This window comes from Manis javanica, chromosome 5 (assembly GCF_040802235.1).
Source record: "Manis javanica isolate MJ-LG chromosome 5, MJ_LKY, whole genome shotgun sequence".
NCBI classification, from domain to species: domain Eukaryota; kingdom Metazoa; phylum Chordata; class Mammalia; order Pholidota; family Manidae; genus Manis; species Manis javanica.
The window spans coordinates 28,035,495-28,057,594 of record NC_133160.1 but is presented as its reverse complement, the minus strand read 5'-3'; the positions used below and the strand labels follow the sequence as shown (position 1 = coordinate 28,057,594).

Below are 22,100 nucleotides of genomic sequence, written 5' to 3'. Positions count from 1 at the left end.
CGTCGCTAGCCCTGGATGTGTGCTTCTCTTCACCTAGGTTACTGGCAGCCTAGTAAACTTGCATTGAGAAACAAGGAAGCAGGTACCAGCTGGTCTGAAAAGGCAAGGCTTCTCCATCTCTCTAAGGAATGTGACCTCCGGCTGCATTGCATACCCTGCCCACTACTTAGGACTACATTCTAAACATATTCTCCCCCTGGAAGCATGTTAGAGAGACCGGGCAGCCCCCGAGAAAGAGTCACCTCTGAATAGAACCCTAAGATACTAAGATCCAGCCTTCAGAGGTCCCAAGGAAGCTGTCCTGAGCTGGACACTCTGGCCTCCCAGGCTGGCCCAGGAAGAGCTGGGTCTCCTACAAAGGACCTGTAGGGAACATGCCAGGCACTCACCACTCATGTTTCACCTTCCTTTGCCTCTTCTCTGGTCTCGTCTGGGAAGGGCACGGACCGTGTCGGGAGACAGGCCAGGGATTGCCTGACCATTTATAGAAGCCTCTCCTACACACCCCAATTAGAATTGTAATGAAGTGGGCGAGGCACCAGATCAATCCTGCAGTGCCTGTAAACGTTTCACTTACGACATACTTGTCACCCAATGGAAGGTCATACTGCTTGTGCAAGACCAGCTCAGGGAGAAGAGCAGAGATAATAGAGAGATGCAAAGAATTCGCTTTTAGGATTTTTTTTCAAAGATGAACAACTTCCTGGACCGGAGGGTTCAGAAAATGATGTCATGATTATCTCGAAGTATCTTGTCCGGGGCTGGTGCTGAGTAGTCCTCTTGGTGGGGGTGGTGGGTCAAAGAAATGTCTCTGTGGAACCAGAAGCTGAAGATTGCTCAGCCTTCTCTCACTATACACGGTGCTGGTGTGTTCCACTTGCACAAAGGGTATGAGATGCTCATCACAGCCTGCTTGCTCAGGGTGGCCATATGGCAGAAAGCACATTTGACTTAGAGTTGGAAGGGCTAGTTTCCAATCGCTGGCAGGGCCCCGGATCATCACTGAACCTCGAAGCCTTGGAAGCCTCATTTGTGACTAGGGCTGATCATGCCCACCCATCTCAACTCACCAAGTGGTGGGAATAACCAAATGAGGTAGGGCAAGTGGAAAGGCATTTATGTGGACTATGATGGATTAAATCCAGACATGAACTGGAATCGAATGTCAGTTTGATTCCAGATTGGGGTGGGGGGCTGCTGTTCTCTCTCATGATGCAATGGGGGCAGTCAGTGAATGTGTAGTGGTGACATGCTTTCACCCTGGTTCTGCCACATGCTCTGTCTAAGAGTTGGGGGTAAGTCATGGTCCCTTCTGGGCTCAGGTTCTACACTGGTTAAGAAAAGGGAACAGAGTGGGTGGGGGATATGCTGACATTCTACCTTTGTGTTTGCTTACTTGTTTTAAGAGGATGTATTTGTCGAAAGATTCTATTATGAATATTTGCAAGTACCAAGGTTTCCTGTATTTGACAAAGGAATTTTTTTTTAAATGCTTCAAGGATTCATGACAGAGCAGAAATTTCTCAAGGCTTTGCCCAGAGATGGAGTGGGAATGAAGACCTAGCACCATGATGACAAGATGGGGTCCTTAGGGAGACGGTGGGAAGGCTGGGTCCTGAGAAGGGTGAGGCTGGTGGGCAGGGGCCTGGGGAAGAGGAATCAAAGTCCTCTCTCTGTCCTCTGGGCTCCCACAGCACTTTGTGCATTTAGGACCTCTGTTACCACGTGCCTCTCAGTGCACTGGAATGATCTGTTTGCCCCCATCCCTAGACTGAGCTCTTTGAAGGTACACACTGCATATTATTCACATCACCTCAGAACTCAGCATAGGGCTTGAACACGGCAGGAACACAAGAATTTCTGAATAAGTGAATCAGTCAGCCACAATAAAGATGGAAATAAGAACTGCCACCAATTGAGTGCTCACTCTGGGCAGGTAAAAACACATCACCTATATTAATTTTTTCATCTTCATAGCAATCTTATGACATGGGTACTATTATTAGTGCCATCTACAGGGGGAGAAACAGGCTAACCCAAGTCTATGCAACCAGGAGAGTCACACCCATATGTAAGTGCCTCCGGGGCCTGCCTGTTGGCTCAGTCCCTGTCCCGCTGGTGCGGGACCTCAGCCTTTCCCAGACCTCTGGTGGCTCCAAGGCAGGTGGCTCTGCACCCGTGCCAGGCAGGATGTTATCTCTGCTGGCTGTGGCAGATGACCAAGAAAATGGAGTGTAGAGAAGTATACAGCAAGGAATGCTAGCCCATGATTAGGGAGTTTGAGGGTGGGTCCTGGCCCCTGCCTGGACCCCACTGTGGCTCTGAGAAAGGGCCTCCTGATGCTGAGTCAGTCCTGTCAGAAGCCCTGAGAATTGCATCACTTGAATGGGCCTAATGGTCTGCACACTCTCAAGTATGGTGTGAAGAAATGGAGGGGTTTACATATTATGACTATTACTGTTGGCCTGGGAGCTGAGAAGAATTGGACCCTGGGTTTTCCCTTTTTAGGGTTCACAACAAGTCACCCCAAGATGTGCCACTTTGGCCTGAGAATTACTTTGAGCTGAAAACAATCAAGGCCCAAAAGATTCAGGTGGAAACTTGGACCTCCTTCTATCTCCACCAACTGCCTAAAAATCTAAAAATCTTTTATGAAGGAACTGTTACAGGAAGGGAGTCATCACCATAACTACATTACAATGTGAATGAGGCATGGTAGACAGGAAGGAACTTAACAAGGCCTGTATGAACAAAGTCCTCTCTGGGTCCCATTGTTTCTGGATGGCCAAACAAACATTTGTTTGCTAAACATTTACTCTTCTTCATCTTTCTGTGAATTGCCTTCTTTCCCTCTGAAGCCCCAGACTCCTTCCCCCTTCTCCTTAGTCCAGAATAACATATGTACCTCCTTTGCCCATCTTTGGATTCTCTCACGTTTGTGGATTCCCCAGACTATGTAATTAATTTTTCTCAGTTAACCTGTCTCATGTCCGTTTAATTCCTAGACCAGCCAGAAGAACCTTGAAGGGTGGAGGAAAAACTTTCCTTCCTAACTGCTGGCATAGCTGGTAGTATAAACTTCCCTGTCTGGACACTGCTTACTCAATGGCTGCTGCAGCTCAGAGATCCTGGGACATCTGACAAAAGCCAGCAAAAGGTAAGCATTCTTACCATGCCAGCATCCCTGAATCTCTGTCTGCAGGATCCAGTGGAGTGAGAGGTGTGAGTCCATTTCCTCTCTAAATTTAGATTGGCAGGAGAAAATATTTGTGGCACTAGTTCATTGGGGCTTAGAGACTCTGGTAAATGAGGTAGAGTATTCTTGGTATTGCTGACCCATTTCCTTCCAGAAATCATCATTGTGTTTTATTATTTATTTTTGTCTTTTGGATCATTTGTTGTAAGGAGAAAAAAAATCACAGGACAGAACTCAGGCATCAGCCCTATATGCCTACTGTGCCAGCCAGCCTCACAAATCGGGAGTTCATGGTTCTCATCAGACCAGTGTCTGTTCAGACAAACTTTGCTCTGGGTTAATGTGCACACGAGGTAAAGGCTGTTGCAAGGGACATCTTGGAAGCCAAAGCCACAAAATTGGTGGGCAGGGTGTGAAGGCTTATGGGCTGTTGGAGCACTCGCCCCCTAACCCAAAGATCCCTGAGTTCCGATAAGTTGGTCATAGGACCTGTTAGATTAACACCAGGTTACCTGCCTACCTCAACTTGGTGCAGTTGGGGACACTGAACAACACAATCCCCAGCCCTGAGCATATCCCTCCCAGGTATTGGTTTGGCTCAGAAGGATGAATCTCTAAAGCTATTAATGTGCATGTAAGAAAAATCGGATGACATTTCTCCTTTTGTCTTGCTAAGTCTGGGGAGTCTAACTTTATGACCAGTGAGAATAGTTCTCTGACCTCTTCCATCCAGGGAGTGCACTTACTGGGGTACACCTGTGGCCAGTCAAATAGACTGGGGGTGCAAGACATGCTCTTTGTCTGGCTGTGCTAGCTCTCAGGGGAATTTGTCACAACAGATCCCAGTCCCTAAGGGTCCTTTGTTGTCCCAACCTCCGTTGCTGGTTAGTGCTGGAAAAGCCCCATCCTAGGAGCACCTGCCCAGTGTCTCAGATCAGTGGGTCTGTGACTGGCGGTGTCCCAAGTTCCCATGGGAGACGGGAGACACAGTGTTCACTACGCCACTCTTCACTTGTGTAATGAAGGCCATTGTTCTCTTAGACTATTTTTGGGAATTAACTTTTTGGATCACGGGTGCTGCACCATCTACACTTGTTCTAAGGACGCTTCTTGCATCCATGGTACTAAGCCTGGGAAGTTCCTTCCAGCATTTCCATAAACAGGCTTACTGATGGAATTGCTATTGGAATAAACATGCTAATAGAGTTCTTACTCATCTGTCAGACAATGGATCTTTTGAATTGGAAATCCTTCTATATTTGAAAAATTTTGTAGGGAACTCTCTTTCTAAGCATCTGCCTTATTGGCATTTACGGGAAGGCCAAATTTAAAAAAAAGCACACACTAAAAAGTAACTCCCTTAATAAAGTAGAAGAATAGAAGTCAGACTTAGAACAAAAATTAAAAACCAAATCTGATGTGAATCCCTGATTTATACTCCCTTTATCCCCAACTCCCTGGCCCTGACCCAGAAGATCTTTTTGGTTCTTGGGCCTCCGGTCTAAAGCCCCCTGTCAAAACCCAGCCCCATCTCCCCAGCCAATATCCTTAAATCCTAAAACTCCAACTTCCCCAGAAAAACTGTTAAACAACCAGCTGCTTGTTTTAATTTTCCCTTCTTTACAAGATCTGCAGCAAGCTCTCCAGCCTGATCTCTGGGCCTGGGGAAGACACGTTACTTACGTAAATACGGAATGCCAGGAAGTGAATTCAGCAAAAGCACTGGGGAAGGGCCACAGGCCTGGCTTTGCTGTCCCTTATAATCCCTGCTTTCCAGGGCTTTGTAATCAAGCTCTGCTGGCTTCAGGTGTTCCTATGCAATGTCCTTCATGTCCCCTGGACAGTAGCAGATCTTATAAATTATAAAGCTCTTCTACCTCTGCTTTCAGAAGATCCTACCAAATTTCGAGAAGAATCAGACAGATTAGTGGCTACTCACAGTCGCACTCACAGGGAATTAGACTTCTATTAAGGAGTATTCTTCCCTCCCATGATTGTTATGCTGTGGTTATCAGGCGAGACAGATGGCCCTCTGAAAAAAAAAACCCCTCACAGAAAACACAGAAGGCCAGAACCTCTCCCAGGTGCTCCTGAAAATGAAGAGGGAAATGACACAGCTGGAGGCTGAGATTCAAGCCTTAGTAGGAGCACCAGTAACATTGCCCCCCAAAGTAAATAGGTCGAAGGTCGAACTACTCAGCACTGGCAGGTCTCTGTTGAATGTTTCATATCAATTTTTCAGTCACACTGCATTAAATCTGGAAGCCCCAAAACATAGGAATCTTCTAATTTCTGCCTTAGTGGGAAATTTCCTCCCTGCTGTGAAAAAACAAATTCACAATAGTGTGGCCACTTGAATGAGGCAATCGCCAAGCATAGTAATTGAGGCAGCTACTCAATTCTTTGAAAATAGTTTGCAGGAAAACAAGGGGAAAAAATAATTAAAAGCAACAAGTCTTGCTTTGCAACTTGAATCTTTGGGAAAGCAAAAGTGTGATTCTGTTAGGAACTCAGAGCCCTCTTAGAGCTTTGCCTCCAGACAATTGCAGATATTGTAAGAAACCAGGACATCGGAAGGAAAGTTGTCCTACACTTAAGAAGGGAAGTTTAAGAAGCAACTTCTCCAATCCCTATCAACCTTGGGAAGATTATTTCTTTTTACCTCTGGAGGGACAGTTCTCCCTCAACGATGGAGTCAACGGATCCTTAGTCTCACCCCAGAGCCCACCATTAAACTGAAAATAGAGGATGGGAGCTGGAGTTCTTAACTGACGTGTGTGGCTTTCTCTCCATCAGCTTAAGGGTTCATCTCTGTCACCTGAGCAGTCGGAGTCCTGGGCAGCCTAGTCCAGCGCTTGCATCTCAGCCCACCCCAGTATCTTTAGGACCTCCTAATACTCATCATGTTCTCTAGTTTCTAACTGCTCACCAGCAAACCTTCTTGGTAGAGATTTGTTATATAAATTTAACAACACTTATGAAATATAATGACAAGGGCATTTTTTTTTCCTTGCCCTGAAACCAAGTCCCAAATCTACTTTCCTTACTAGACACTCTTCCTGATTTAGCGCCTCTGTAAAGGACGAGTCTTTAAAAGATGTCCGTCTCTGGGCTACACATGCAAATGAGGTCAGATCGTTACTGAGTGCAGAGCTTGTGTGTGTTACTTGGAAAAGAAATAAACCATTTCCACCAGTCACCCTGTACAGGTATCCCCTGGTATTTGAAAGTAGAGCGTTTCTATGAAACCTTTTGTAAGCCATAAAGCAAAGAAGCAATTACCATGAATTTAAATGGAAAAAATTTTGAGCATTCCCAGACCCCAAAAATAACCTCTTTTAGGCTTTTCTGATACCTTAAGATGTATCTTGCTAACAGATGCACAAAATAAATCAAGATAGAGCACCGATGCGCCCGGACACAGTTCAAAGCTATGGTGGGTTGATGCTGAGATGCTGAGCATGGTTCCCAGGGAAGGAGCTTGGCAGGGCCACCATTGCTGCTTGGGCACATGCTGCCTCTCTAACAGATTCCTGCAAAACAAACACTGAACGCTATTTTAACATTTCTCCTTTTTTCATAGCAGTGAAAACCCTCTTAGGGGTTTCTTTCGGTTAGCAAAAACAGGTACCAATGTAGGTCTCTCCTAAGAGTGAAGTGGTGTGATGCACACTTTCAGGAAATGGGGGATGCCTGTACCCTTTCTCCAGAGATGCAGAGCCAGGAATTGATCTAGAATAGCCTCTCTTGCAGCAGGGTGAGCTTGTCTTTATTCCTTCACCCTGTAACACTCTGATAATGCCGGTAAAGAAGGTACATTTGCCTCAGACTGGAATCAGCTCTACTGATTTATACAACACCTAAGGGCCATAAACTCTTTCGTAATTTCTCGGCATTCTGTAGCCCCAAATCTGGCTATCATTCTTACTTCAGTTCCTGCTGATACAGCCTGGTTTACAGTAATTGGCCCCTGCTCGCTTTCTTTTCAGTCCCACTGCATCCTGACTTGCCGTTTCTTTTTGTATTTGCATTTAGAGGGAGACAATAACATGGACTCTCGAAGACCTCAGGGATATTGTGAGCCTCTCTCAATACTTTCCCAAATGCTTAAAGCAGACTTTGCTTGTTCAACATGTTGATGACCTTTTCCTTTGTAATCAAACCAAGCAAGGGAGTTCTTATACACTCCTCATTCTGCTAAGGGCACTAGGTGAGAGGCCAGGGAGCGTCCAGAGCTAAACTTCAGTGGGCGCAAACAACTGTTACTTGCTTAGGACATGAGATACCTCAGGGTATTCAAAAGCTCACCCCAAAACACCTTGAGTCAGTTTCGTCCATCCTGTTCCCCTAAACAAAAAAGCAGTTATGTAAAATTTTAGGGGCAGTGGGACATTGCTGCCAATGGATTCCTGATTTTGCAGCCCTTGCTAAATCTCTCCACTTCCTTCTCCCAGAGACCAACCCAGAGCCCATTTCCTGGCCTTCAGAGGCATTAACTTCCATTGAAGTTTTAATATTACTGAACATTGTCAACACCCCCAGCTCTTCACTGACTAATTTTAACAAACTTTTTCATCTACATGCCGTGGAAATAACAGAATTGCTACAGATATTTTAGGACATCCTAAATTTTCCCTCTCTGAGGCACCTTACAGTTTATTTCTTGTAACAGGTAGACCCTGCGGCATCGGGTACGGCCCCATGCTCGCATGTGGGAGCTGAAGCTGCCGCCTTGATTGGCAAAGCCAGTGCTCTTGCGGTAGGCTCCCCCGTTTCCCTCGCAGACACCTCTGTGTCCTGTATGCTGCATCTGTGCTCTCACAAGTTTGTAAGACAAGCATCTCTCTACATGGTGCCAGACCACTTACAAACAAGCTCTTTTGGTTACCCTGCTCTCATCTGACATTGTTGTTTACTTAAAATCCAGCTACTGTACTCCCTCCTTGATGATGGAGAGCCCACTCCAGTCCCCATGATTGCCTTACAACTGCAGAGATGGTCTCAAAGCCAGAAGAGGGTCTCTCAGACATCCCTTTTGACACCCAAACTTATTTCTACTTTATGAGGGCTCCTGTAGACAAAATTTCTGGGGAAATATAATAACTGGTTATGCCCTGGTTTCCCCACATGGAACACTGGAGGCCTATCCTTTACCTATTGTAGAATCAACCAAGCAGCTGAGCTCACAGCTCTCAAGAGAGCTTGCACATTGACAGAAGGGAAAAACTGCCACAATTTACACAGACTCCAGATGTGCTCTTGGAGTCTACCACCCTGTTGGCACAATTTGGAAATCCATGGATTCTTAAATTCTGCAGGTTCTCTATTGCTTGTGGGCATATGATTTCTGGTCTTTTACAAGATACTCACCTCCCTTCCAAAACCACCACTGTTCATTGCTCAGCTCATGCTAAGGCAGCTGATGCTTTATCTTTAGGAAATGAAATGATAAACTAACAGGGCTGATAAATATGCAGCCCCAAATAGACCCCCCTACCCTTTCTCCACCCAACTTTTAAAACCTGCTTTTATCCTTGACTGATATTATTATCAGGCACGTGCTCCACAATGTGAAAAAGACAGTTGGATACAAAAGGGTGCCAAACAATTATTAAATGGATTAGGCACTGGGCCAACAGACTTCTCGTAACTCCTTTCCTTCTAACCTATTGGCCTGCACTTAGATTCCATGAATGGGGCATCTGTGCGGATGGAGGTTGGTTAAAGAACTAAAAGATGGTCAGTTTTGCCCTGGCATCCACAAAATTTCTGACCAAATTATTTCCCAGTGCATTTATAAAGGTTGACAAGTTTCTGGAAGAAATTGATATATCCCAGGAAGTTCTCCTAGGCCAACACTGCCCTTTGTGGCTCACAAAACGGACTTTACAGATGTGCCTTCTAGATCTGCGCTATTCTCACTGTCTGGTTATTATCTGGATGTTCAGTGGATGGACTGACTGCTATCCAACTAGATGAGCTAATGCCACAACAGTGGTAAAAAAATAAACTGAGTTTATGCCTTGTTTTGGCATTCTTTTATGGACTGGAGCAGACCGAGAAACTCATTTTACAGCAGAGATAAACCACTTGCTTGCAAACACTCTAGGGTTCTCATTAAAATTTCACAGCCCATATCATCCTCAATCATCAGGGCAAGTGGAGCATAAAAATCTAGACATAAAAAAATACTTCAGGAAAGATTTGTCAAGAAACTGGACTTAAATGGCCAGGAGCATTACCCGGGCCCTTGTAAAGATTCAGAATGCTCCAAATAGGAGGCATGGATTGACTCCTTTTGAAATAGTGTTTGGTTGCCCAATGCCTACTGGCATCTCTGAACCTTCTGTTTGTTGGTTATGTGAACATTGTGGGGACTTAAGCGAGCAATTCGATGCTCTTACTAGCTGTACACTACAACTAACTAGTATGGTTGAAGCTTATCATCAGTAGGTAAAAGAGGCATGGCCCCCACTGACTGACAAGACTTGCCATACCTTCCCACCAGGAGACAGGTGTGTACAAGGTCTTTAAATATTTTAAAAACCTTGCAGGGAAGGACCTTGTGAGGTACTGCTGCCATCTACGCTGCATCACAATAAAAGAAAAATAATCCTGGATTCATTTAAACCATGCCAAAATAGACTCAGATCATTGCTCTTAAGTCAACTGGGAGACAGTCCCAATAAGGGTGATATTAAAGTAGGGATTTTCAGAGTCAATTCCCAGGCCTCAGAAGCAGCCAGCATCACAAAGTGGACAGCTTTTCCCAAGATCCTGGATCAGGAAAGTTTGCTTTCACCTATCTGAAAACAAAAAACCCTAAACCCTATACACACATTAATAAAACCCACAAAAACCCAGCGCCCTGTCCCCATCTGTCTTAATTCCTTTCTCTAAGTTTCCCCCATGGGCTCCTTTTCAATCTATATCTGGCTCTTATTAACACTCTCTTTTTCAACAGGTTGAGTGCAGACCAAACATCCTTTCTGCCAGTTCATCCAACTCTAGCCCCACTGTTGGCCTAACCTGCTTCTGGGACTGGGGAACTGGTCTAAGGGGGGTACAGGGGCATGGGCCCCATTTCTCCTGTTCTGTTCCTTTTCATTCTGATCTGCTTTCTTCTCTCCCTTTGTAGGTCTCTCGCCACATGGTTACTAACCCATTTTCTCTCTCCATAGTCACCAGCTCAGTTCTAGGGTGTGAAACTTCCAGGGACGTTTTGGAGGAGGGAACCATCGGGGTTCAGAATGAGTCACCCCAAGATGTGCCACTTTGGCATGTGGATTATTTCAAGCTGAAAACAATCAAGGCCTAAAAGACTCAGGAAGAAACATGGACTTGCCCCACTCCCCAACTGCCTAATAAATTTTTTTATAGAGGATCTGTTCCAGGAAGGGAGCCATCACCACAGATCACTGCAGTATAGTATCAACTAGTCTGGAAGACAGGGAGGAACCTAGCAAGGCCTGCGTGACCAAAGTCCTCTCTGGGTTCCATTGTTTCTGGATGGCCAAGCAAACAATTATTAACCAAATCTTTACTCTTTCTATTCTTTCTGTGAATTGCCTTCCTCCTTTGAAGCCCCAACCTCCTACCCCTTCTCCTTCATTCAGAATAACATATGTACTTCATGTGGCCTGTCTTTAGAATCACTCATGTTTTTATGTGGATTCCCCATATGTATATAATTAAATGTGATTTTCTCCTGTTAATATGGCTCATGTCAGTGTAATTCTGAGACCAGCCAGAAGAACCTTGAAGGGTAGAGGAAAATTTTTCCTCCCCCATGCTTTCAATGACCTGGTAAAGCCACCTGCAGAGGTGACAGGGAAGCAGTGCTGCCCTGGGAGAAAACCCTGAGGTCACACATGTGGGCCCAACTTCTGCCTCTGCTAAGTCCCTTCGCCACTTTGGGCCTCCGTGTCCTCTGTCAAACCAAGGCAGAACTGCAGTGCGAATCAAGGGCGATGGTGAATGTAAAGTGCCTCGGGCAGTGTCCGTGCAGCTCGGTGTAATAAGTTAGTGTCGGCACTATGAGCATCCTCAGCATCCTGAAAGCACCCACGGGCCTGAGCACTGCAGGTTTGACAATGAGACCCGCAGGTGTGGACAGTGGTCCCTGACCACCAACCACTTGGTCTTCCCTTGGAAGGGCCTGCCGCCGACCAGTCTCAACCCTGGCATGGCGTGGTGGAAGGATGTCCACATTGGATTTTGGACCCCACTGCCAGCCAGGCTCAGAGGCTTGCCCACTGTGTGGGCTTGGTGGAATCCCTTCCCTTCCCTGTGACTGTGTTCTTCATCAGCCTGCCCCACACCTCCCAGGGCTGCAGTGAGACTCAAAATCATAGAATTGTGGAAATGACACTCCTCTGCAGACAGGGTGGTGTTGCACCAATGTCAGGTGCTGGCTTCCCTTCTCCCCTCCCGGCGGCTCCAGCTGGTTCTCCTGCTAGGCCAGCAGCAGGGCCCCGCCTCTGCCTCTGGCTGACGAGAGTTAACTTAATGTTAGCAGCTGGAGGATTGCACCATGGTCTAGCCCAGCCACAGCCCCAACCTGCAGGCGGGCTATAATTTGCACGCTATGTCACAATTTCAGCTAAATGACTTTCAGCTCTTAGGTGGAGTCACCCAGCTACACACAGGATGCAATTTCTGCTTGGCTACACCCTCTGCAGCTCAGACTCCAGTTAAGATGGAACATGCAAATATGGGCTTTTTGAAAAAGGAGTCATTTGTTGATCATTTGCCTTTTTCTTCCTCTAATTAAGGGATTTAGGCTTGCTGAAGATTTTGAAACACACAAGGCACAGAATCACATGAGAAGTCTTCCTGCCAGCATGGAATCCCCTTTCCTGACACATTTCTCTTAAAAACTCCAGTGATGAGGACTGTTTGCCTCTCAAAGCAACCCATACTCACAGTGGAGGCTCTGCTGGAACAATTTTGGGGGCTTCTGTTTGAGGCGAATATCCCCCAATTTCCTAGGAGCCCTATGAAGGTGGGGACTATACTTGTACCTATTCCTGCTCCAGCCCTCGGGCACCACTGTGCCTCGGGCACACCTGGGCTCTCTGTAAACCAGGTCAAAGCACATGAAAGGACCAGGAAGGTCTTCCTTGTTTTGCTGAGAATTTGTCTCTTGGAGGGTCTGTCTACTGATCCTAACTGTATCCTCCAAGCCCCTCACGGGAAACAAGTCAGTTTCATCCTTTACCCAACAGGGATCACATTCTCCCCCAAGTCTGGCAAACACTCCTTCCTGCCAACAAGTCTTTGCTTTTCTAGGCTGAACATCAGTTTCTTCAACCATTGCTGGTGAGTCATGGCCTGAGTACCTCTTACCATCTTGGTGAGATCATATTATTCCTTTCCTCTGACACCTTCAGTGGCTCCCCATGGCCTGTTATAGCCCGGATTCCTTAATATGGCATTCAAGTCCTTTCAGTGTCTATGCAACCTTAATGTCATTATTTTCTAACACTCCTACATGAACTCTCCTATTCAGCAAAATATATTTAATTGTTGTTACTGGAACCTTTGCTGATTGTTCCTGCCTCTACACCTACTTATAAAGCACCTCCGCCTGGAACACCTTTCCTATTCTCTCTGTATCCAGGTCTCATCATTATCAAGCCCAAAGCAAGTCTCTCCCCTCCTTCTGATCATTCCAGTGTGTTATAGAAAGAGGGTTTGCCATGAAACAAGCAAACATAGGCCCAAGCCTCAGAGATACATTCTGCCTTAACCACAAGTGCCTATTTTTATAATCAGACAGACCTTGGGCAAGTCACTTAACCTCTCTGGGCCTAAGGTTTCTCCTCTGAAAAATGGGTATAACGATACTTGCACTGTTCACCCTTGAGAGCATTCTGAGGAATTACCATGTGACATACATAAGAGCCCTTTGTAAATGACAAAATGCTTTGACTTCCCTACCACTGAGCCTCCTGAACACACCTGTGTCATTCATCAGGTACCTAACAACATGCAATCTAAGTCTGTTAGCAGCAAAGGCAATCTTGAGAAAGAACTAAGTTGGGGATATGCTCCCTGATTTCAAACTGTACTATAAATCTACAGTGATCAAAACAGTATGTTACTGGCACAGAAACAGAAACACAGACCAATGGAACAGAATAGAGAACCCAGAAATAAACCCATATTCATTATGGTCAGTTGATCAATGACAAAAGAGACAATATATACAATGGGGAAAAAACAGTCTCTTCAATAAATGGTGTTGGGAAAACTGGAGAGCTACATGCAAGAGAATGAAATTGGATCACTGTCTTATACCATACACAAAAATAAACTCAAAAAGGATTAAAGATCTAAATATAAGACCTGAAACCATAAAACTCCTAGAAGAAAACAGGCAGTAAACTCTTGAACATCATTAGTAAATTTTTTCAGCATGTGTCTCCACAGGGGAGAACAAAAGCAAAAATAAACAAGTGGGACTACATCAAATTAAAATGCTTCTGCACAGCTAAGGAAACCATCAACAAAATGAAAAGGCAATCTACTGTATAAGAATATGTTTGTAAATGATGTATTTGATATGGGGCTAATATGCAAAATGTATTAAAAACTCATTCAACTCAACACCAAAAAAAAAATTATCCAATTAAAAAATAAGAAGAGGACCTTAATAGATAGACATTTTTCCAAAGAAGAAATACAGATGGGCAACAGACACCTGAAAAGATGCTCCACATCGCTAATCAACAGGGAAATGCAAATCAAAGCCACTATGAGATATCACCTCACAACAGTAAAAATGCTAATATTAAAAACAACAAGAACACACACACACACACACACAATAATAACAAGTGTTGGCAAGGATGTGGAGAAAAGGGAACCCCCCTGTCTGTTTGTGGGAATGTAAATTGGTGCAGCCACTGTGGAAAGCAGTACAGAGGTCTCTCAAAAAACTAAAAATAGAAATACTATATGACCCAGCAATTCCACTTCTGGGAATATATCTGAAAAAAAAACAGAATCACTAATTTGAAGAGGTGTATGCATCCCTATGTGCACTGCAGCTCTATTTACAATAGCCAACCTATAGAAGCAACCCAAGTGTCCATCAATAGAGGAATGGATGGAGGAGGTGCGGTGCATATGCACAATCGAATGTTAATCAGCCATAAAAAAGAATGAAATCTTGCTATTTGGAACAACCTGGATGAAACTTGAGGGATTACATTAGGTGAAATAAGTCGGACAGAGAAAGACAAATACCATGATTTCGTTTATATGTGGAATCGGAAAAACAAAACCAACAAACAAAACAGAAATAGACTCATAAACACAGAGACTGGACTGTTGATGACCATGAGGTGGAGGGGAATGGGTGAAATAGGAGAAGACAATAAAGCGGTACAAACTTTAAATTATAAAGTAAATTAGTCACATGGATGGAAGCACAGCATAGGGAATATAGCCAGTAACATTGCGATATCTTTGTATGATGACAGAGGGTAACTACACTTATCAATGTGAGCATTTACTAATGTAGATAATTGTTGAATCACTGTTATACATCTGAAACCAAAATAATATTTTATGTCGACTACATTTCAATAAAAAAATTCTGTTAGCCATGTCTCTTCAGGCAGGGAGCATGCTAATAGTCTCCACGGCTGGCCACCATTTCCTCACTCCAGGCTCTGTGCTAAGAATTTCGCATCACTTCTAAGCCTCACGACGGCCCTACGAGGGAGATATTACTCTTCCATTTTATAGATAAGAAACCAGAGGCTGAGAGAAGCAGAGTCACCTGACACAGCTAACAAGTAGTCTCACCTGAACACAGGTCTGCCTGGCAGCAGAGGCCCTGGCTCTGTTACTGGTACTGGTGATGATGGTATTAACTCAAGGTTGAACAGGAAGGCAGGGCCTCTCCAGGACTAATATCAAAGCCTCGCCGTTAATGTGTTTGTCCCATGCCCATCCAAACAAACAAATAACAGAGGAAAACCTGGAAGGAAGTGTGGATGTGTAAAAGACTCTTAAAACTCATGTCGGCACTCATTTCATTGAATGGCTGCTTGTAGGAAGTAGTGAGTGCTAAGAGATACCCAGGCTTTGGGAAGATGTACAGGGAGCCCTGAAACCATTTTTAAGAAATGAAAACTGATAAGAACTAAGAGGAGGTGCGTACCATTCATGGAGAGAGTTCAGGGGTGACTCATACCAATTACGGAGCTAGAGTTATTGATTGATGAGGCAATTCAGGCATACCCTGGAGGAGAGATCATAGGCAGAGACATTCCAGGCGGGAGGAAAATGAGTGGTGGAGTGAGTGAGCATGCAGCCTTGCTGGGATAAGACTGCAGATGACTTTATCTGGAGCACACAGCCCCCATGACAGTGGGAAAGGACCAGAGAGGTCTGGTGTCACCCTGAGCCAGAATGAGGACTATGAATCCTGGGGCATGGGGAAGGTAAGTCAGCGGGCGGCCAGGCTTACCAAGGGTCTGAGGCATCTTGATGGAAAAGTCGGTTTATCTGCCAATCTGTCACTTGACAGTTGGTAAGCAAGCAGCAGAAAAACCAAACAGATAGACCTCTGCCAAACAGATAGATACTCCCAAATCCTCCCTAAGATACACCCAAACTCCAAAACACAGTCCATCACTTGTGGGCACTGAGGCCACAACCAGGAAGGCCAAGTGGTGGTTTGCCCAAGAGTACGGGCACCAAGAGCACGCTAGAGAACAGGGAGGCCGGAAGGCAGGTGGCCAGGCGGTGAATTCTCAGAGAGGAAGCCACCAAGAGATCATCCATCCCAACCCTTCGTTTTACAAATGAGGAAACGAGGTCTTCAGACATGATTTGCCTAAGGTCACGGAATAACTGATCTACCTTTCAGAACCAGCAGAGTAAGGAGTTCTGTTGTCTGACTCCTTCCCAAGAACGCTCAGGCCTGAATCCCCTGGGACCGAGTGAAGTTTTCCAGGCTCCAGGCTCTGTTCTCTCCCCTCTGCCATTCTAGTCCCTTCCTTGCCTTCCATGGCGAAACCCACCTCAGAAAGCCCGAAGGGGGTGGGCATGCAGGACTGGGGAAATAGTTTTCAATGTTATCAGTAGCAGCAAATGTTATTAACACTGTTAAACATTTGCACAGTCATCACACGGTTTGCTGGTATGGTCACACTTCACCTGATCCTTACCTGGCTCGCAGGAAGCAGGTTTTAGTGTAACTGCCATGATGAGGGGAGAAATGGCTGCCCAGGCAGAACACTGTGTCTTAGCAGAAGCCAGGCTCAAATCTAAATTTTTGGATTCCAAATTTCATGCTCCTTCTTCCTCACTTCATGTTAGGTGTTGATAATAAATGGGTCTTAGAGAAAAGTGTCTTCAATGCCATATGTGTGCTGAATGCATTATAGTAACTTGTACGTACAGGGTTTTGCTTTGTTTCTGCCACGTGACATAGCATAAGCTCCTTGAATGTAAATGCGATTTATGAAGAAACCTAAAGGTTTGGGAAGGGGTGACAGGCTGTCCAGGGGATGTGGGAGGTGGGGAAGGCACAGCTGGGCTAGGAGACTATAGCCTCAGGGAGCTTATCACCTTATCACAGATGTTAGTGTCTCTGTTCTGAGGCGGGATATCAAAACATGGTCTTTGTCAGCCTGCATCTCATCTCTGGGAAATGGGTGAAGGAAGGGAGACACCCACAGCAAGTGTCCCTCCACCATGCAGCTTACCTGGTAGATCCTAGAGAAAGCAAGGCTGGCTGCTCCAGGTTCCAAGAGGAGGGTCCTGTGTCCTTCTCATCCTCTGTCTCTGAGTCACTGTGTGCCCTGGGTGAGCGGTCACTTTCCCTTATTGGGACTATGTCCATGCTAAGGAGGAAGCTGGCTTTGTGACGTTTCCTTAGCTCTATAGTTCTGTGGAGGCCCCATGGGAGGGAGCTTCAGGTCAAGGTCAAAGCATGGCTGACCACCAACTGCCTCTCAATGCCTCTGCTCTGCAGTCTGACCTTTTTAACCCCTGACTATTTACCGGGTACTTTTTCTCTCTTGAGATGTAAAATCTGTGTTCTAGAGACTCATGGCCCAGGAGGGTCAGGCAATGGGGTTAGCAGAGCATAAATTACAGCTCACTTGCCCCAGCAAGAGCGGGTCTGATGGGGCTGCTGCCTGAGCTGCAGGGAGGGGTGGGAGTCTGTCTACCAGGAAGGATCTTCTGGACAATGTGGTCCCTTGCCCTGGGCTGGGCCCAAGGCAAGGAACTCTGCCATTCTTCCTTCGGGCCTAGTGATCAACACTTGGAGTTCTAAACCTCCTCTAAGATGTCTCTTTTCAATCTTGAGCATGGGCCAGACCCAGACCCTGATCGCTACAGTGCCGAGGTATTAAATTGCCTGTTACCGTGACAACCCAGAATAGTCTGGGGCCGTGTGGACCCTACCAATTCTAATGTTTCGGGCCCTGAGATCAGAGACCATCCTTCCACCCTGCTATCCCTCCTCACAAAGAGGGCATTTTTCTAAGGTCACAGGTGGGTGTCAAGTAACCATTCTGGAGGAAGTGCCCTCTGCAGTTCAGACTCTGGGCTCCAGTGCTCAGTTCTGAAATTTGGCCAGGAAGATGGCTATGATGACAATGGGCTCAGAAACCCAGGTCTCGGAATGTTTTAAGGGATTGCCCTGACTGGAGGTGCTTCGCTTAGAGGTGTTTGGCTGCATGGGGCAGGAGCATCATGAGGACACTTCTCAGTCATTGATGGGCTGTCACACTGAGGATGGGCTGTTACATTGGCTTTGTTCGGAATGGGCTCCCATGTAGAAGCACCTGGGTGGCAGGTTTGGGCTCAATATAAGGGCAACGCTTCCCAGAACTCTTTTAAAGAGAAATAGTACTTCAGGGGACAGAGGAGTTGTCCACCACTGAAGGCCAAATGGAGGCTCAACGACCATGACAGAAATGTTTTGGAGACAGTTGGCAGACCAGCCAGGGTCAAGGGGGTTATACTAGACGGTCAGTTGTAGGTCTCTTTCAATTTGCAGACTTGAATTCTGGAAAATTCCTGAAAGGGAGAAGTTTGGCTTTCTAAGCAGAGGTCAGTAATGCCTGATCCTTCCTGAAAGAAAATGATTTGCACATTTCTCTAAACACGTCTGGATTGACAGGACGTGTTTGCCTCACCGCCAACTCTGCCATTCTTCCTTTTGGGCTTAGTGATCAACACCTGGAGTTCTAAACTTCCTCTAAGATGTCTCTTTTCAATCTTGAAATTCTTAGAGAATAAATAAGCTCTCTCTTCTCTGTTGAGACATCTGTCCCATAAACTGGGATTTCAGTACCGGCTGTTGGCTTGGGTTTGTTTGTTTTTTTAGTGTGTGTGTTTTGCCTGCTTTCTTTGCCATACTGACATTATTTTACACTTGTGATTGTTGGCTCAGGGATTACTCCTTCTGCTTTGATTTCTTGAAGAAATGATTAGAAATTTGGAGAACTGTTCACGGGCCATCTTTGCTCTGCCTTTGGCTGTTTGAGAAGCAGAATGGCAATTTGGTCTTTTTATTGCTCTTCTAGAGAAAGTGAATAATGATTTAATTTGCAGAAATGTAGCTGATTAGGAATGATGGCAGAGATCTAAGATACTCCCAAATCCTTATTTTATGGAAAGATCAACTATTTCCCCTACTGATATTCCATGGTGCATGTTCAGAAACCAGATCTCGAGGGAGAGCTCATATAGGAAGTCGAGCAGACTTGAACTTAGAAAATATGGGTTCCCTCAATGGGACAAACCACTCAACCTCTTTAGACCTCAGTTTTCTCATCTGTAAAATGGAGATCTATTCATTCATTCATTCACTCAACAAAGCACTATATGCAAGAGGTAATAACTGTTTTATTGACAGGATATATCTGCAAGTTTCGTAAAGTATACAGTGCATTGAGAACAGAAGGGATCATATCTTATGTATAAAATGGGATTTAGAGCATTTTTTCTTTTCTAATGAAGCCCATTATGTTCAGTTCTTGGGAAGTGCTTTTTAGCAATGATCCTACTTCTTTTGTTGCTGATGCCCCTGGAAATACATTAGATGAGAATAGCTGTTTTCCTTTCATCCTGTCCAAAGCGAGAAGTCTATGCTTTTAGGAGAGAATGGAGGCCAATCTCCATTATGCTTGAGTTCTCTTCAGTTAGCTGAAAGTGTGCTTTACTGCTAGGACCTCTCTAGCCACAGACTCTTCTGAGAAGCTCTACACATACCCTAAGTTGTGTAAGACATCAGGGCCACTTTTCTCTTCTGGGGGAGCTGAGGAAGGCAGCAAGATGATAAAACGAAACAGAAAAACCACTCTTACAGACATCTGTGCCATTGACTGTAAGCTTCTGTCTCCTTATCTGTAGAATGATGAGGATTGTAACATACAGCTTACTCACCATGCATAGCTGTTGTCATGCTCCAGTGAGAAAATGTTGTGAAAGCACGTTGCCTTTGCATCGAAAGGCCATGTACCAATGTCAGGGATTATTTTCTGATGTTTACCAACTGAACTTGCATTACCAATGCTGGTTTGGGCTACTGTCACAAGTGATGGGATCTGATTATCTGATTGTTATCTTCTTAATAAGTTTTCAACTCTGTTATTTTCCAAGAGTCATTCCCTTTCTTTCTAAATACCTGTGTAGAATCATTCTTCCAACACAAAAGTTGAAAACTGATTTCACCCAATCGCTCAGCTGAATGGCTAATGCCATCCTGTTTCCAGGAAGTGAAACTCCATTTACTTTTTCTGTTGAAGCTGAAGTCTTTCCGTATGCTACCTACAAGTCAATGAATGTGGCTTTATTTCCAAGCCTTGATGACAGTGCCAAGTCCCAGCACCATTCCTGGCAATACCTCCTAGACATCTTCCCATGGTTAAACCTACTAACAGACGGGAACGATTACTTAGCATTTAGAAAGCCCTTGGTGTCATAAAGGAATGTATGACTTGTTTTATTAGTTCTCCTTTAGAACCTCCCTAAAAGGATGGTCCACAAGACACTGGTAAGGAAACTGGTGTCCTTGGTGACACCACCAGCATGACAAATCACCGTTTCCACGGATAAGACATGTGATTAATTTTCCCTCTAAAATCCTATGGGGCTGATCAAGTTGTGACATTAATGAGATGTCCATCAACACAATCAATAAAAGTTATTGGTACTGACAGCCTTTCAAAACTCCACCAGTAAGCTAATGATTTCCAGGTGCATTTTCCTCCAGGGGATGTGAGTGTTTCTTTCCTTCCTATATGGGTATCTTAATTTTCTCAAAGGTGGAACAGAAAGTCTGAGGTGCTGAGAGGAGAAGTGGCTTGTGCAAAGGCATTGAGGGAGTTGGCTGTAAAACCAAGATCACAAAATCTGGCACAAATGTGCTTAATAAGGACATGGTGAATGAATGACTGAATGAACCCAACTCCAGTACTCATTTTCCTCACCACATTATAGTCTACAAGAAGCTATTTGGTCTCCTGCCATTTTTCCTACTTTTCAGAAATGAAGTTACTTTCCTCAAGCCTAAGTTCTAGTCCTGCACTGTCCAATAGGATAGCCACAAACCACAGGTGGCTACTGAGCACTTGAAATGTGGTGGCTCCAAATTGAGATGGGCTCTCAATGAAAAGTCTAGAAGGATTCATGTGAAAAAATATTGTAAAATGTCTCATTAGTAATTTCTTATGTTGATTACATATTGAAATAGTAATTGTTTGATACACTGGGTTAAATAAAATATGGTTAAAATCAATCACACTGCTTCTGTTTACTTTTTTAATGTGGCTACTAGCAAATTTTAAATTCTATTTAGGGCTTTCATTTGTAGCTTGCATTGTAGTTCTGCTGGATGGCACTATAGTTTGGTCTAGAGAACTTTTAGAAAAAGAATTACATATGAATTGTTAACCTCTCAAGAAAAATTGTTCTTCAGGCTAACCAAGAACCTAGGAAGCAAAGGTGAGGGTAATTTACATTATTTGAAACAAAAAAGAAACATTCCTCCTTCTTTTCTCTACCTGAATCCTTCCATAAAGTTTCAATTGCTCTTGCCTTATCCACAGACCTGAAATGCTGAAATCACTGAAGTATTCAGTAGCTTGTTGGGCGGCTGGCCAGCCCACCCAGGAAGTGACATATCTAATGAGGCCACCAACCCCATCCCAGCTGCCACAGGGGCAGAAAGCCGTACAGTGAACTGGGGAAATATTTTTAAAGCATACATTTGGTGAACAAGTTTTAATAAAAATAATTACCATAATAACTGACATTTTTATAGCACATTGCAGTTTATAAAATACTTTCCTATTTATCATCTCATTTGATTCCTGTAACAGCTCTGTCTGTAATCAGGACATTATGATGAGGCCATTTGACAGATCAAGACACAAAACTCAAAGAGGTTATGAGACTTGGTCATGATCACACAGCGGTAGATGTGGTTTTGAACTCTCGTCTCCTCACACGGGGCCTGTAGCTCTTATTTGGAGGCACTCCAGAATCCAGCGTGTAAGCTCCCACTGGCCTGGCCCAGAAAAGTTTCTCTTTTCTGCATTTCCTCTCTTTGGCACATAGACCAGGGGGCGGAGGAGAAAAGGAAAGATGTAAGAAATAGAAGAGAAGAAAAAAAATCCAGGTATGGGAATACATATATAATATTTTAAAGAGGAACTTCCCTAATGGCACACCCTAATCCCCACTGTAATTATCTTTATTCGCATGCGCACAGAGCAGGATGTGCTTTCCTGGCCAAATCACTGGCAGGAATCTTAGGAAACTTTTGAGTGTTTCCTCTGAGAGGTGAGGAAACTGAGGCTTGAAATTATTAAGTTCAATTTTCATTCCACCACCTCAGTTAGTTCGTGCATCAATACATAAACCA

The 22,100-nt window shown here is 44.7% G+C and overlaps 1 protein-coding gene across 1 annotated transcript in view; it reads right to left on the bottom strand.

Annotated features, from left to right (window-relative positions):
- TGM3 (transglutaminase 3) overlaps window positions 1-498 on the bottom strand; it is a 36,505-nt gene extending 36,007 nt beyond the window's left edge. The window contains exon 1 of the mRNA XM_017645761.3: window positions 390-498. Coding sequence (XP_017501250.3) covers window positions 390-396 — 7 coding nt within the window. The 5' untranslated portion in view covers window positions 397-498. The remainder of the gene's footprint in view (window positions 1-389) is intronic.
- Between the last annotated feature and the right edge of the window lie 21,602 nt (window positions 499-22,100).